This window comes from Labeo rohita, unplaced genomic scaffold, assembly GCF_022985175.1.
Source record: "Labeo rohita strain BAU-BD-2019 unplaced genomic scaffold, IGBB_LRoh.1.0 scaffold_224, whole genome shotgun sequence".
NCBI classification, from domain to species: Eukaryota; Metazoa; Chordata; class Actinopteri; order Cypriniformes; family Cyprinidae; genus Labeo; species Labeo rohita.
In genome coordinates, this window is record NW_026128484.1 from 1 (window position 1) to 16529 (window position 16529).

General features: G+C 37.2%; 1 protein-coding gene and 1 long non-coding RNA gene across 2 annotated transcripts; one reads left to right on the forward strand and one right to left on the reverse strand.

Annotated features, from left to right (window-relative positions):
• Window positions 1-2740: 2740 nt before the first annotated feature.
• Window positions 2741-5692, reverse strand: LOC127159521 (uncharacterized). The gene is made up of 5 exons (XR_007826467.1): window positions 5676-5692; window positions 4721-4811; window positions 4458-4551; window positions 4054-4181; window positions 2741-3006 (listed from the first exon to the last, which is right to left on the reverse strand). It is a non-coding gene; the product is annotated as an uncharacterized LOC127159521 (long non-coding RNA).
• Window positions 5693-6432: 740 nt separating this feature from the next.
• Window positions 6433-11717, forward strand: LOC127159523 (C-type mannose receptor 2-like). Its single transcript, XM_051102330.1, has 4 exons — window positions 6433-6484; window positions 7683-8036; window positions 10855-11202; window positions 11339-11717. Exons 1-4 carry the CDS (start codon window positions 6433-6435, stop codon window positions 11698-11700), a joined length of 1116 nt encoding a protein of 371 aa, XP_050958287.1. The 3' UTR covers window positions 11701-11717.
• Window positions 11718-16529: the final 4812 nt, after the last annotated feature.

The following is a 16529-nucleotide window of genomic DNA, read 5'->3' on the forward strand; positions in this document are numbered from 1 at the left end:
ATCTGACGTCAACCTGATTTTCATTTTCAACCAAAATGCAGCGTCTGTCCTACGTTGGAGATTGTTGGGATCTGACGTCAACCTGATTTTCATTTTCAACCAAAATGCAACGTCTGTCCAACGTTGGAGATTGACGTCAATCTGTCGTTGGGATCTGACGTCAACCCGATTTTCATTTTCAACCAAAATGCAACGTCTGTCCAACGTTGGAGATTGACGTCAATCCGACGTTGGGATCTGACATCAACCTGACGTTGGGATCTGACGTCAACCCGATTTTCATTTTCAACCAAAATGCAATGTCTGTCCAACGTTGGAGATTGACGTCAATCTGACGTTGGGATCTGACGTCAACCCGATTTTCATTTTCAACCAAAATACCACGTCTGTCCAACGTTGGGGTCCAACGTCAATCTGACGTTATATTGACGTCCTGTGCCTGCTGGGGACAGACAAAACGGAACAAACATCTCAAAAAACTAGATGATTCTTACCTTCTTGTCCATTCGCCATAACCTCAATCCATAAAACGCCTGTGGAAACAAGTCATTGAATTCATTTTCAGAGAACCAGTTTTTCTTGAATCACACTGTAATATGTTTTTGATTTAATTCACTTTGATATTGTTGCTAATAAAGAAAGCATCATCTAAATTAAGGCTGTCATGATATCAATTTTTCCACTACAACTTTAGTTTAGTTTTGTTTACTACTGTTGTGAATTCTCTCCCTTTAAGAATAAGTTGTTACACCAGCATCACGTCAACAGCGCAGTCACGCTGTCACTCATGCCGTGTTGATGTGCAAGAGAAAGTTTGTGAAGCTATAAGTTTACTTTGTTGCTAAAAATCACACAAAGTGTTGATGGTGATTGATATGAATGTAATCCTGATGTTGATTATAAGATGATGATGACGTTTAGCGATCTTTTTGAGCGTGATTACACCGTTAAACAGCCGCGTTAGCCCGCTAGCATAAGTGCTCAAGCTGGAAATGTTTACAAAGTTTAATCCGCCTAAGTTTGCGGTTCTGTATAATAATGCCTTGTAATAATCGCTACTATTATGGAAATAATGATACATTACCATTTGTTCATACAATAGCATCCAGGTACAACACTTTATGCAAATAACAACATATTTTTAATCCAAACAAGTGTTTTAAAGGGCACCTATTATGCCTCTTTTTACAAGATGTAATATTAGTCTCAGATGTCCCCAAAACACTGTTTTAATGCATGTCTCTTTAAATGCTAATGAGCTGCTGCTCCCGGCCCCCTTTTCAGAACAGAGCTGTGCCTTTACTGCTAGTATATTGTTGCTCTCTTGTTGGTTTGATTGCTTCCATTGCCTTCATTTGTAAGTTGCTTTGCATAAAACTTCTAAATTATTAAATGTAAATGTACTGTGTATGTATGTTGCTACACCCGTTATACTTATTTTTTTTTTTTTTTTTGGAAATATATCAGATAAGGTCATATTTCTGTGGAACCACATTTACATACATACACTCATTTTTTTTTTTTTTAGGATAAAGACTCTGAGTTTTATACATTTTACAGCGGACGGCTCATTTAAATGCACATCACATGAGACACACATTGTCTCTCCTCCCATCCTTCCATATCGCACTCACCCATCTCTCTCTTCACTGCACCTGCTGTGTTTTTTTCTACAAACACAGAGAATACAGTAGTTTAAGTTACACATGTTAGTTAACAATCACACATAACTGGATCTTAAGTCTCTTCTGTGGTGAGATATTGTTAGACTTTTTGATGACTGCAGTGCCAAGCAGCGAGTATCTGAATAAAGAGAAACTTCTGCTTCAAGATATCCGAAAACGTCTCCCGGTCTCTAAGAAAAAAATTCACAACAATACAGACCCTTGAATCTCCCCATCTTGGCGCTGACCCTGCTCCAGTCTCTACCACATTCAAATGAACACACTTCCAAAGAATTACAGCCACAATGACCAACACAAAGAAATATACTGACATATATGTGAAAGAGGAAGACAAATGAAAAAGCCTTTTGTTTTTGAGTAATAAACAAATGATGTGACGTGCTGAATGAGGACAGAGCAGATATAATCACATAGTTTGAAGCTGCAGACAGAAACATCAGAGTCAGGACAGAAACACACAAACTCTAAGATAAGAACAACTCATGTTCATTCTTTATCTAGAATAAGACTTGAGGTATATTGTTTTACTAATTGTGTGTGGTGCATTTATATGCCTGTTAAAGCTGGGCTCACACTGCACGATTTTGGCCACTACACAGTAAATTTGCCCGAGTAAAATTTACTCAAATTGAAGAAAATTTTACTCTGTGCCAGATAACATTTGGTCCCTCTCTGAAAAGAGTAAAAGTTACTCTTTTGATAGAGTTGTTTTTCCAGAGTTAATTTTGCTCAATTTGGTGTTAATATTTTACTCTCTCCTGTTACATTTGACTCTGTTTAGTGTTTTTTGAAATTAACTCTTGTACTATTTTACTCAGTTCAGAAGAAAGTCAAATTTACTCTGCCAAAATTTACATCTCTTCCAGAGTTGTTTTTTATCAATTATGAGTGAACTTTAAAGACTAAATAACTCTATCCAGAGTTAATCTTTTAAATTACATCATTCATATTCTATCCTCAAAAACCCCTAAAAATAGAAATGAAAAACTTGCTTTTCAATCTGAAAAAAAAAAAAAGAGTCTACAACAAACTGTATACTCATGTCTCAAAATTTTATTTTTTCAATCTCCTATTTAAATAATACACTTACATTTACAATATTACACTTGTGATCATGATCATTTGGTGGTTTCTGCATCTATATCATAGACAGTGTTTTGCAGAAAGCTATATACAATGGACAGGTCTTACAGAGTAGAGCATATTGGACAATTACAATAAAACAAGACTGGACCCTACTTCTCATCAGCCCAACAACAAGTAGATACAGCTGGAGACTCTCTCAAAAGCCATCCAACTGCCCTTGGATACTGGTAACAGTCTGTAAAAGAATGAAAATACATTATTGCCAATGTGACTTAAAAGTTAGTCAATATACAGCATGAATAAAGAAACAAATGAATAAAGATGTCTGTCTTCCACCAAAGTTTAGGTTTTACATAATTCCAACAGATTGTTACTAAATATGTGAAGTAGAAAATAGCAGCACAAGAACAATAATTTAGAGGACAGGTGATTAAAAGATTTCTCCCAAAAATGAAAATTCTGTTATTAATTAATTACTCTCATGTTGTTCCAAACCTGTAAGACCTTTGTTCATCTTCGCAACACAAATTAAGATATTTTTCAAGAAATCTAAGAGCTTTCTGACCCTGCATATACAGCAAGTGTACTGCCACATTCAAGGCCCAGAAATGTAGTAAGAACATTGTTAAAATAGTCCATGTGACACTGATTCTACCATAATTTTATAAAGCTACAAGAATACTTTTTGTGCACAATAAAACCAAAATAACTACTTTATTCAACAGTTCTTCTCCCCCAAGTCACTGTCCTCCACCATTAAAGACAGTATCATGATGCATGCGCATGCTTTGTAAACAAACGCAGCGCATGTGTGTTCCTGTGTCAGCAGCATCACACGTATGCATCAGGGTACTCTCGATTATGGCGGAGGATGGTGACTTGAAAGAGAAGAATTGTTGAATAATTATATTATTTTTCTTTGCGCACAAAAAGTATTCTCGTAGCATTGTAAATTATTGTAGAAACACTGATGTCACATGGATTATTTTAACAATGTCCTTGCTAAGTTTCTGGCCTTGATCGTGGTAGGACTCTTGCTGTCTATGAAGCTCAAAGATCTCTCAAATTTTTTTCCAAATTATCTTCATTTGTGTTCCGAAGATGAAAACAAAGGTTTTACAGGTTTGAAACAACATGAGGGTGAGTAATAAATGACAGAATTTTCATTTTGGGGTGAACTATCCCTTTAAGAGCCTTTCTGAGAAATAAGCACGTTCAAGATCATACAGTATTACAATATTATCAACTAGTGTCATTTGATATGCTTCATTAGTAGCTTCACCTTGATGAATTTCACAAGACGATCACGTTTGCCTAGCTGAGATCTTTCCCGGTCTTACGTGGCGGTGACTTGAGAGGGTGGCAAAAGGTGAACCAGCATCAAAATGGAAGACAATTTGCTGTTCCAACCTGGAGATACAGAAACAAAATAAAAATTTATTTTAGGTTTTTAGTTTTTCATCACAACCAAGTCTTGATGACTACAGATGTGTGGATGAACTGAGCTGAAACCTCTACAAGTATTGAAATGAAGTCATAAACTTATACATTATTTTTTTTTATTCAGAGTCCTAAATGAAGACAATTTCTAACTGTAAATCTGCAACTCCTGTACTAGGCCCTTGCGAAAATATCAGGGTAGAAGTGTTGGAAAATAAATTGAAAATATTTGCAACAGCTACTTACATAACGAAACTTGCTCCTGGGGTCAACCAAGCATAGGAATAGGGAGATGATTCTCTTCGCAGATTCTTCCTTTAAACTACAGGAAGGGCTTTTTCTACACACACACAAACATAAACCAATAACATCATAAACATCAATTAACAAAGTACAGTATAAACAGCCTACCCATGTTCATTTGTCAAATGTGCTACCACGATTTTTACCATTTCACCATTATTAATGAAAAGTATTAAAGATATTAAAAATGTTAAAGTTTCTCTTACCACGTTCCCAAAACATTTGAAATGTAAAAGGTTTTGAAGAAAAAAATATATTTCTTTGAACTTCATTCTGACAATGTTGTTGGTTTACATCCTAAAGAAACCAAAAAGACAAAGTTACAAAGTTAAACACAAGGCAATAACACTCAGTCAGATGATGAAAAAACATTCATTAGTGCACTACACAACATGAGTTATCTTTGTTCACTAATATGTTTTTAATTTGTAATAATTGCTTGGTTTATATCTTTAATGTATATGGCCTAATTGTAGGCTAGTATTAACATTGCACTGTTGTATGTCCCATTTCCAACGTTTTTCCCTCTTTCTCTGTCACTGAGGTGGAGCGTTTATGAAATATTGTTCTTATAAATTCTTCCCATTATTTCCGTAATTAAAGTTTACATATTAAAAATGCTTGAAAACTACAATGAAGTGCAAAAGCTATTGTACGTGTTCCGCAGTGGTCAAAAAGGATTCAATCGAATTGAATTTTGAATTGAAACACTGACATTCTGCAATAAAATCACAGACTAGCCCTCGTAAATGTTAAAAATACCTTTCGTTCTCATGAGAAACAGTTAACTTACTGTCTAAATAGGACTAATCCACATCAAAATGGCCTTCAACAATCCAGTTAAGGCTAACGTTAATTTAACTCTTTTCCGAGTCAAGTACATGTAGTGCACAACTCGAGCCTATCGTCACAATAGTTTAGTGGAGAAACATTGATAGGCAGCTAACGTTAGCTAATTTCAATTAACGTTCAAAATAAATGTTCAAAATATATATGTTAGCTATTTGATTTTAAACTTTGCCTAACATTAACTAGTTTTCAAGCTGACAGGAGAAGGCAAGCGATCTCTTAAACATTCAAAACACATGGCAAAACGATCCGACCTCAAAGCAAAGGCGAATATAATTAAAATAAATAGTAAGACTTTGAAACTTTACTTACTTTACCATCCAGCAGAAGTGTGCCGTCTTCTAAACCCAAAGCAGCAGCAGTCGATGGCCGTGATTAACAGTAATGGCGGATCAATGAAGGGATGAGAGTAAATTGGGGAGGAGTCACAGTTACTCTGTAATTTTGCTCCCACTCTACGGATAAATTTTACTCTGTACACTCAAAATAGAGCAAAAACAACTATTTTTGAGGAAAAAAAATTTAACTCTTGAAAAACTACTCCGCCATTTTTCCTGTGTATCTGGCCGTCTGAGACCAATTTAATAAAAGATTCTAGACTTAAATCTGTAGTCTTTGATTGTTAGTTTGACATGTTCACCGACAGCTGATTAACGACCGCTGCAAATTTGACCTCCAATTTGGGACATGTCCTGCAGTCTGACTTTTATGATGAATGTCAATCTGTCTTTGTTTCTCAAGACAAGCCACGATCATGTTCAGCATTTTGCAACAAATATTTTTTTTTCGAATTTTCTTGACATTTTTTACAACTTTACAAGTCGTAAAGTTTGCATTATATATTAAAATTCAAAGTGAAAGTGTAGTAATCATGTTTTTTTTTGGCACATTAATTACAATTTTTATAACCATAGTTTTAATACAAATGCCATGGTTAAGCTATGGTTAGTGTAGCAAGACCATGCTTAATTTGTGGTTACCATAGTTAAACCATGGTAACCATGTTTTTTGGTTTTATTTTTAGTAAAAAACCATAGTTAATTGTCGTAAAGGTCGGTAGGCACGTAAAATGATAATAGGCGGGGCACCCGAACTCAACAGTGCCCCACAAATTTTACAATGTAAATCTGTGGTGAAAAGTGGAACTGCAGCACGCTCAAATTGAGAGCCATTTAGGCAGTTTTGAGACTTATTTTCATGTTACCTTATCTTGTTCAAGACCAAGACGATATTAGTCAGCTTTAGCTATATGTGTCTGCATTAACACAGACAAGGAATTTATCTTGGCGTTAGGAGCTCCTATGCACGCCAAAGTCAATTTCTGCGTACAAATAGCTTGCCAAATAGAAACAGAAAACCATGCTATTTATATGCATTTTCATTAGACAAAAACTAGCTTTCACGGCCAGTGCTCCCAATTAGCCAGTTCAGGCCTGCTAGAGATTTCTTGTATCCACCATAAACTCCGGCACTCCCGCCTGAATGACAACTGAGATTCCACAGGTGTGACATGTTCATCATGTTCGCACAGGCTGACAAGCAACAACTGTAAAGGACTCTTACAAACAGGGCTTTGCCCCCCTTTACCTCCTCTCCCCTCCTTGCCGAACGTGATCGATTTCGAAAGTGAAACTGGAAAAAAAAGGCAACGTGTAATGTGCAGACATTTAATTAGGAAAGTATTGGGGTAAAAGTTTATAGCCCGGATATAGCCTAGACTCTGATGTTTAGGCAGCCATGATCAAAATGAGCAATTGACCTTTGAAACTAATGTTATGCTGAAAAAATATAGATTGTAGGCCTACATGTTACATTATGCCAGTAGGTGGCGACCAGTGACTGTTAAAATGTATTTGATGTCTGAACCATTCATAACATTTTGGACATTTATAAATAGACTCATTCATAACATTACATAAAACATTTTGTCAGACACTCAAGTAAAGTAGCCCACATTTTATTTTGTTTTGCTAACTACTTTACTAATGTTTTCTTTTTAGAATTGTGGGAGAACTGTGATCTATATTCTAAAAATCTAAAAAAAATATAGGAATAATAATAATAATAATAATAATAATAAATTAATATGCGAATCCCCCCTACCCCCGGGTCCCCACTTTGGATCGTTTTGTGATCCATGACTGAAATCATGTTTCACCAAAAATGAAACTAGGCATGTTTGATATTTGAGTTTATCTATATCTTTCCTCTTCAGAAATGGATCATACTCTGTATTTCATTCTTCCTCTCATTGGGGAGTGTGTTTGTGGTTTTATTTATGGTTTCTAAAAGCATTAAAGCAAAGCCTCTCTTTCACAGCTCTCTGCTCCGTATCTGAATGTGTTCAGCGTCAGTATCACTTTATAAATGAGATGAAGAACTGGACTGAAGCTCAGAGATACTGCAGAGAGAATTACACAGATCTGGCCACCGTTGACAACATGAACGACATGAACAAGCTGAAGAAGAGTGTGAATGATAGAAGTGTTCAGTATGTCTGGATTGGGCTGCAGAAGACGGGTCGTGATAAATGGCAGTGGTGTTCAGGTGAACCTGCGCTCTATCTGAACTGGTTTACTGGACAACCTGAAGACAGTTATTGTGCTATGATGAAAAATGGACAATGGGAGGATCTGCCATGTAGTGATAACCGACATTTCATCTGCAACAACAGTGAGTACAAACACCTAACGTCATAAACATTAATTCACCAAAAGATACTTCATATGAAAAAAAAAAAGAAAAAAAAAAGAGACAATTGTATGTGTATAGTGTAAATATAATAATAATAATAATAATAATAATAATGATGAAAACCAAGTCAAGTCAAATCTACTTTGTAATGTTGTGGCAGATACATCTGACAAACTATTGTTAACTGAAAAAAAAAACAAAAAAAACAAAAAGAGAAGTTTGAATTATAATTTAGCAGCTCTATATGTAAGATCTCATAGTAATATTCATAATCATAAACAAACCAAACAAGGAACTGAGCGAGGAGATAACTTCTGTGACACATTTAATCATACTTAATGTTTTGAATTTCACTGAAAACATTTCTTACAAGTTTTAATTATTATTTAGATAAAGGCTAAAATAATTTGGACAACATAAATATTATTTATGTAACGCCAAGCCAGCAGAGGGAGCCCTCACCCGAGTACTGACTGCCACCGCTCCCTCTGCTGCTTCTTCCTTTACTTCCTGTTTGCTGCTATTTAAACTCTAGCCATGTGCTCGCCCCCCCCGCGAAGTATTGCCAGTTTATTCTGCCTTACCGAGCGTTCTACTACTCATTGTTGGATTTACTGTTGCCGTTCTGCCTTGTTTCTGGATTTACGAGTTTACGGATTTACCCTTGGATTGTTTGCACTGATTGGACTGCCTTCTCGTTTTGAACTGACGCCTGTCTCTTCGTTATTGTCTCCTGGTTTGCCCCCTTTGTTTTGGTAGCCTGTGTGGACTGTTTTACGGCTTTGACCCTCTGCCTGTCTATGTACCACTGTTTATTGGACTGCCCTTCTGTTGTGTTTGCTCTACTGGACTGCCTCTTGGTTTTCGACCCTCTGCCTGCTATTGTGTTTACGTCTTATTCTGTTTACATCAATAATAAACGACCGCACATGGATTCGAACACTGCTTCAGTGTCTGCGTTACAATTTATTAATTTATTTTTCCTTTATTTTCTTATTACCTTTCTCTCTCATGATTCTTCAAACTCTCATGCTTTGCATATATGTTTACATTTATACAGGATAGAGATAAACATGTACAACACAACCTCACAGCCACACTTCACACTTTTATCAGCTTTTATTCAGCATGTGTCCATATTACAAACTGGTATAAATTACTTGACATTAAAGCTATTCAGTTATAAACTTAACTACAAGCTTATAACCTTACCATTAAAGGAGCTATTATAGTGGAGCTAGGTAGCATTTGGTTCACGATTTCTAAATTACGGTGTGACCACAACTGCGATACAGCAGCAACTACTACTAAACGTGGGATTACTTAGACCAGAAGTCAGAAGACAAGGGTTGACTCACTAGAGCAAAAGACAGCAAAATATAATAACTACAAGAACTACTGAAATGCAGGAAATCAAGGAAAAGGTAGGTGTATTGTTCTGTTTGTTTTGTGTCTTTGAATGAATTGTAATCTTTTGAGATTAAAATAATAGAAAACAAACAAAACCCAAATAGGTAACAATAACCAATAATAGTTCAAGACAATAACGAAAAAAATATCAGAGTTCAAACAAAGTTCAGTGTATCAAAATCAGTTTCCAAAGTTCAACATCAAACCCTTAGTTCTCAGTTTCAGTATCAGCCTCTCAGTTTCAATTTCAGGAAACTTTTCAGGAAACTTTTTACTCTGTTTCCAGGTACGAAACATTTGGATGGCTTGCCAGTCCAAATCAGGAACAGGAAGCCACGGCCCAGACAAGATTCAGAATCACAGCAGCAGTTCTTCAAACATTCAAAGAGAGAGGAAAACAAAACGAAAAAAAAAACAACAAAAAAAACAAACAGCCTTGCAAAAACAAAGCCAAAAACAATCATTAGTGACTTGTTCAAATAAACCATTTCAAATAACTAAAATGTCCGTTTCAATTATTTGCATATAGGCAACACATACATGCTAGTCGCCATGTGCTTAATTAACACACTGCAGTCTAAACGCATCGTTAGCAAAGATAGCAACACATGGTTCACATTTTACACGGAAAAATATTACGTCTTCTCAAATGAAACATTCTTCAACAACTTAAAACGTAACTATACACACTCACAGGGCATATTAAAGTACAAATAAAGCATTTCAGACATTTTGACATTACTCCCTTACAATCCTCGTTAACTTCACAACCTCCCATAGTAGTACTTACATTCAATTTAGTTGTATACACTCCTTGTAACCAAATGTGTACTCACCAAGAAGAAACGTATCAAAAAGGAAAAAGTAAATGGAATATTCCTCCGAAGAAATACAGATTAAGCTCGATTTCACAAGCTTCTCGCTGCGTCTTTCTTTCAGTGATGTTTCTAGTCGCGTCTCTCTCAAAGCATGGATTTATAAGAAACAATATCTTGCAAAGTTATTTCTTAATCTGCTAATAACCCATCGCTGAATCATTTAACTTTTTCCTCTCACTCTCGCAAACTTATTCGTATTTCTTCTATTCTCTTCCTGCACGCGCTCTTCTGGAACTTTCCAGTAAGGGCGGAGCTAACCTTTCAGCTCACCAATTAGTAATCAGTTCGGGAAACTTTCTTTTAATTATTTATAACAATGTAAATAAATGTTACTTAATGAGTTTTTTTTATTATTATTATTATTATTATTTTTTTTTTTTTTTTTTTTTTTTTTTTTTTTTTTAGTCCTTTAGTTTTTCAGTGGTATGAATTAAATATTTTATATAAATATTAGACACTTAATATTAGATTAACTATCTGGGTTACAAGTGCTTTTGTTTTTCTTAAAGCAAACACAGGATTCGTCTTTGTCAATCAGACGTTGAATTGGACAGATGCTCAGAATTACTGCAGACAGAATCACATTGATCTGGTCAGTGTGAGAAACCAGAATGAGAATCAACAGGTTGAGAAGATCATTAGTGATAGACAGTTATCTGGATCATTTGTCTGGATCGGTCTGTTCAGAGACTCATGGCAGTGGTCAGATCAGAGTAACTCCTCATTCAGATACTGGAAGTCTGGTCAACCTGATAATTATAATCTTGGTGAAAACTGTACAGCTGCTGAACTGAATGCTGAGGGACAATGGCATGACTTCTCTTGCACCAGTCAGTATCCTTTTGTGTGTCATGAAGGTGAGTAGATCCTCACAACACACATGATCCATCCATCATCTCCAGATCTCTTGACAGTCACACTACATGTCTGACATGACAAATTCATGTTTGTTCTGCATGTTGTTTTTGATCAGTCTTTCTCTTTCGTTTTCAGATAAACTGATTCTGATCAAAGAGAATCTGACGTGGTCTGAAGCTCTGAGATACTGCAGACAGAATTATGTGGATCTGGTTTCGGTTCATTCAGAAGAGATTCAGCATGAGGTGATGAATGTGGTTAAACGGGCGTCTACTGCGGCAGTGTGGTTGGGTTTACGTCACTCCCGTATTTTGGGCATCTGGTTCTGGGTGAGTGGAGAGACCGTGTGCTATCAGAACTGGGCACCAGGGAACGGCACATCAGAGGAGGACTGTGAACACACAGTGAGATCTGGAGCAGTTCAGTCTGGAGGAGATCAGCACTGGATCAGCCGTCCTGAAACTGACAAACTCAACTTCATCTGCAGCAGATATTAAGAGTGAATGAATATACTTACATTTAATTAGTAACTAATTATACTTTATTTATAACTAATGCTTGTGTGTTTCTTGTTGATATTCTGTTGGTCTCTTTGCACCATTTTAAGAGCCTCATCACTCAGAACTGCTTTTACAGACACTTTCAACATGTACTTCCTGTTAATTAATAATTTCAGAATTATGAGACATTCGTGTACCAATTTAATTTTATGAGGAGTCATATGGGCATCATATTTACTTATCATTAGAGAAAACTTTATACCGTTTTCTTTCATTTTCATCATGATAATGTGCTCTTATCAATGTACAATTAGATGCATTAATGTAAAGTAATAATGAAAAGTATCATTATTATTATTATTATTATTTATTTATTTATTTTTCGCTAATGCGTGTTTTAAGAATCTCTATGCTGGTGTAGTTACTTCTCTCTCTTATGACTTTAATGTATTATAATCATCTTTGGAAATGGTTGAATATGATTCTGTGAGCAGCAGCTCTGAAGAAGAATATGTTTTGTGTCTCAGCAGAAATAAATCCGATTTATTCTTCAAATGGCAGAAGTGAAGATGGGTATACAATATTGTGTGAGGACAGCTGGTGTTCTTATAGAGATAATTGTAAACGAGTATACTGTGTTATAGCGCCACCTAGAGTCATGGAGGTGTCTGTGCACTCATCTGATTTTGCTTTACTGTTTCTGATGTTTGGACACTTTAATGTTCACAATAATATAATTCATAATATAAATAGCAACACTCTAAAAATGGTTCTTTAAAGGTTCTTTACATGCAGTAACACTATTATTTAAAACCACATTGTCCTGAATAACCCAAAATTATTAATTAATAGGTTTATGCATAAACAGTTTAAGCAACACAAATTGTGTGCAGTATCTTCTATGTAATGACACTTATTTTATAAAGTTTTCCCTCTTTTCTCCAGACCAGAAAGTAAAAGTAATTCATGAAGAAATTAATATTTCAGTGTTAAGTCTGCAGCGATTTTAGCTCAAAGGGAAATGTATATAAATAATTACAATTAATTATGATTAATTACAATTATTTATATCAGCTGCCAGTAGTAACTGTAGCAGAATTAATTTTCCATCAACTAATCTGGTTGCCCAGCGAACATTCAGTATAATTTTTATATCAACTCTAAGAAATTATATTTTCTTGGCCACAGAAAATAACTTTCTTAAAGTACCATTGCATTAGAGCATGTAGCTCGAATCGGAATCGTAAAGGGACATTAATTTGCAAGGCAGAATCAGAATCAACACTCATGTAATTTGTGCACAAGAGTTTTATTAACGAAGGACCAACACATAACTAATCTAAACAAACAAACATAAACTCACTCATACATGGGGGAAGGGCAAGTGAGAAGCATTTAGAGAGAGACAAGGAAATGAAGTTAACCACCTGAGTGAAACCATCAGTGCTGTCTACAGCTTATACTAAACCTCTGTTTTGTTTAGTTAAATGTACGATACTTGCATTGCCTTGGTCGTTGAACAAGTGTCCGAATGCAGTCTCTGGTGAAAGTCTTGATGGTTGGAGCAGTGGTGCTTTTGGAATCGTGATCACGTTCTTCCGGGTCTGAAGAGTGATGAACTCCAAAGATGTTCTGACTCAATGGTGACTGGGAGTTTCTCCCCATGTGAAAAGTGAAGAAGAGGAAGAGCTGAGAGGGACCCAGCTGAAGTCCTGTGATCTTTGGGGAATGGACAGGCAAGGCCTGGTGCACGCTTAGGGAAGTCCTGAAGAGTTCTAGCTCATCTTCGATGGTTCTACAAGAACCACTGACTGACTGAGGCGAGTCACGAAGATGAATTCCAGGTTTGAGTGGAAATGTCTGGCTCTTTGTGGTCAAGATCCACAGCTCTGTATGTTGGGGCCTGTCGGGCACGCCCTGTGCCGGCTCAGGCTCCCCGGGGGTTCCTCCACACGAGCAGCAATCGGGAGAAGGAGAGAGTGAAGAGAGAGGGGGCGATCAATCGTTTGATGCCTTTAAGCTCTCTGGAAGCTGCGCCTCCAGGAGGTCCACGAACCGATGGTAACTTTCATCTTTGGAGGGAAAGTTTACGACTCTTTGTCTGTGAGCATGGTATTTTGCATATGAAACTTGATTGGGTGTTAATGCAAAAACTAGTAAGGTTTCTTAAAACACTAATATGTTGCATAGGTGTCAACATCTAATTTACACCATCTTTTAGATCATCAAAATACGAATTCAAAGAGACCAAACATGGCATAGGTGGGTTATACGACTAGTCATCTATCATAACGCATGCATAAAACAGTAGAAAGACAAATACAAATACAACAGACAAAATTAAAATACAGTGCAGTAATACTGTACACTATGACCTGGGCTATGTGTGATAGGAAGGTCAAAGAAAGGTTTGTCTGTGAATGAATAGGAAAGAGTCTATTTCTATAGGCATTGTGTCTTTCCTATGGGCGAATGTTGCATGGGCAAATGCGCATTCCTCTGGGCAATAAAACCTCTTATCAGATCGTTGTCCTGGCAACTGAGTCCTTTTGGGGTGTTAGTTGCTTTGGGGGTTGTCTCCCAGAGCTCCAGCATATAGCTGGCTTGTTGGGTTTAAGGTGTCCCTCAGAGTTTTGATGAATTTTCTCATTCAGGAATTGCGTGAACTGTATATCATCTTGTGATATGCTCCTTTCTCTTGGACTTGTATCTCTAAAGTCTGATTCAAGTGCTCTGATGACAGAGGTAGGTGTCAGTATTGGGAGTTCTTTAACAGATACATGATGGCACAGGCCTGTAACTTCAGTTGACTTTGTGATATGCAGTGAACAGCCAACTATGCTCCAACCCAAGTCTGTCCTAACGGCGTATGGCTCGTCATCACCTGCTGTGATTACTTGACGTGGAGCCAAAGCTCTTGAGCAATCGTAACCTATCAGGAGTCCGACTTTACAATCCAGCAGCATTGGAATTTCTTGAGCAATTTCCTTCAGATGACTCCACCTTCTAGCGGTTTCAGGAGTAGGAATGTGGGAACGTTCAAGAGGAATGAAGTCTCTGGTATAGGCAGGTGGCAAACTGATTAAGCCATGGGAGGCAAACCCCCTTACTCTGAGCCCACTGACTCTTTCACTTTGAACAATGACAATCCTTTCCCATCATTGTCGTAAGCTTTAACTTTACTGGCTCTGAACTTGCCCCCATCCTCTCACATACCTCTTGGTCCACGAAGGTGTTGCTGCTCTGTGTATCTAGAAGGGCATAAACTAAGATCTCTCTTTCAGGAGTGGAAGTTGAAGAAATCCATACAGGCACTATCATTGACGTACTCCCACCATCACCACTGTCTACGCAACAGGAAAAAGAAGATGTGTTTTGTTCTGCTTGCATAGTATGAGAAACTGTGACTGCTGTAGACGAAGACCGGTCTTCATGAAGTGGTGTTGGATGAGGTTTCTTGCATATACTACAAGTAGCTTTATTCCTACAATCCTCTGAATTGTGTCCTTTCCTAAGACAGCCAAAGCATAAGTTGTTGTCTAATATGAACTTTCTCTTGTCCTCCACAGATTTACTGGTGAACGTTTGACATTTGTGGATGGAGTGGCTTTCCCCACAACACCTTCAAGTGACTGGGTTCGAACCTGAAGATGCATTGTTGACTTTATTGGATCTGTTTGAATCAACTGAATTGCTTACTTCAACACTGTATGTTCTTGGCACTATTCTTGATTTATCTGATGCTTTCACATTAGTGATGAATGCATTAGCTTTTGAGTGTTTGACTTCTCTAGATGGCTTCTCTTCAGTGAGTTTTAGGGCATGAAAGGATGTTACAGGGTTGCATGCTATTTCTGCTTCTTGAGCCACGAAATCAGCAAACTCTTTGAAAGTAGGGTATTCTTCCAGTCGTCTCAGCTGCATTGTTACATGCCGATTCCAACGAGACGTCAGCCAATCGGGGAGCTTTTGAAGCATTTTCTGATTTTCCTCACAGTCGTTTAACACCTGAAGCCCTTTGATGTGTGGCATGGCATTGCTGCAGGCTGTCAGAAAATCACTGAATTGTCTCAATTTAGTAGACTCTCTCGAACCAATCTTTGGCCAGTTATTCAGTTTTTCTCTGAACGCACGCTGGATTACAAATGGATGGCCGTATCGAGAATTAAGTGCTTCCCATGCTTGATCATAGGCTTCATTGTCCTTTCTGTAGAAGCTTCCTTCTAATACAGACTGTGCTTCACCGCTGACATATTTCTGTAGATAGAACAACTTATCAGCTGGATTTGTGCAACGCCGTTCTATTAATGCCTTGAAACTCGTTCTCCACTCTAAGAACTTTAGTGGGTCCCCTGAGAAAACTGAGGGCTCAGGTGCAGGAAGTCTGCTGAGAACCATTGTGTCATGCAAGGCTTGTACTATTGATGCTTCACCATTAGTATGTTTTATCTGTATTTCGTTATCTGTCTTACATGCTTGTTCCTTCTTAATTTCTTTAGAAGATGCTAAAGGACAACTGGCTACCTCAATGCTTGCTGCTCTACTATTATTACAGGACTCATCTGAGTCAGCTTCAGAGTATACCTTGAGCTTTGCAGCTATTACTTGAAGATCTCTCTGATTCTCCAGTCTTTTAAGTTCTAGCCTTTGAGTAGCAATAGCCTCCTCCATCTCCATCTCTGCTTGCTTTGCAGCCAACTGTGCGGCACACTGTACTCTTTTTGCAGTGATGCTCTGCTGTTCTGATGGGCAGCTTGAGTGATGACTACGAATAGACTTGGAACATGTAGTCGAAAATACTGATGTATATATTTACAACTGATGTA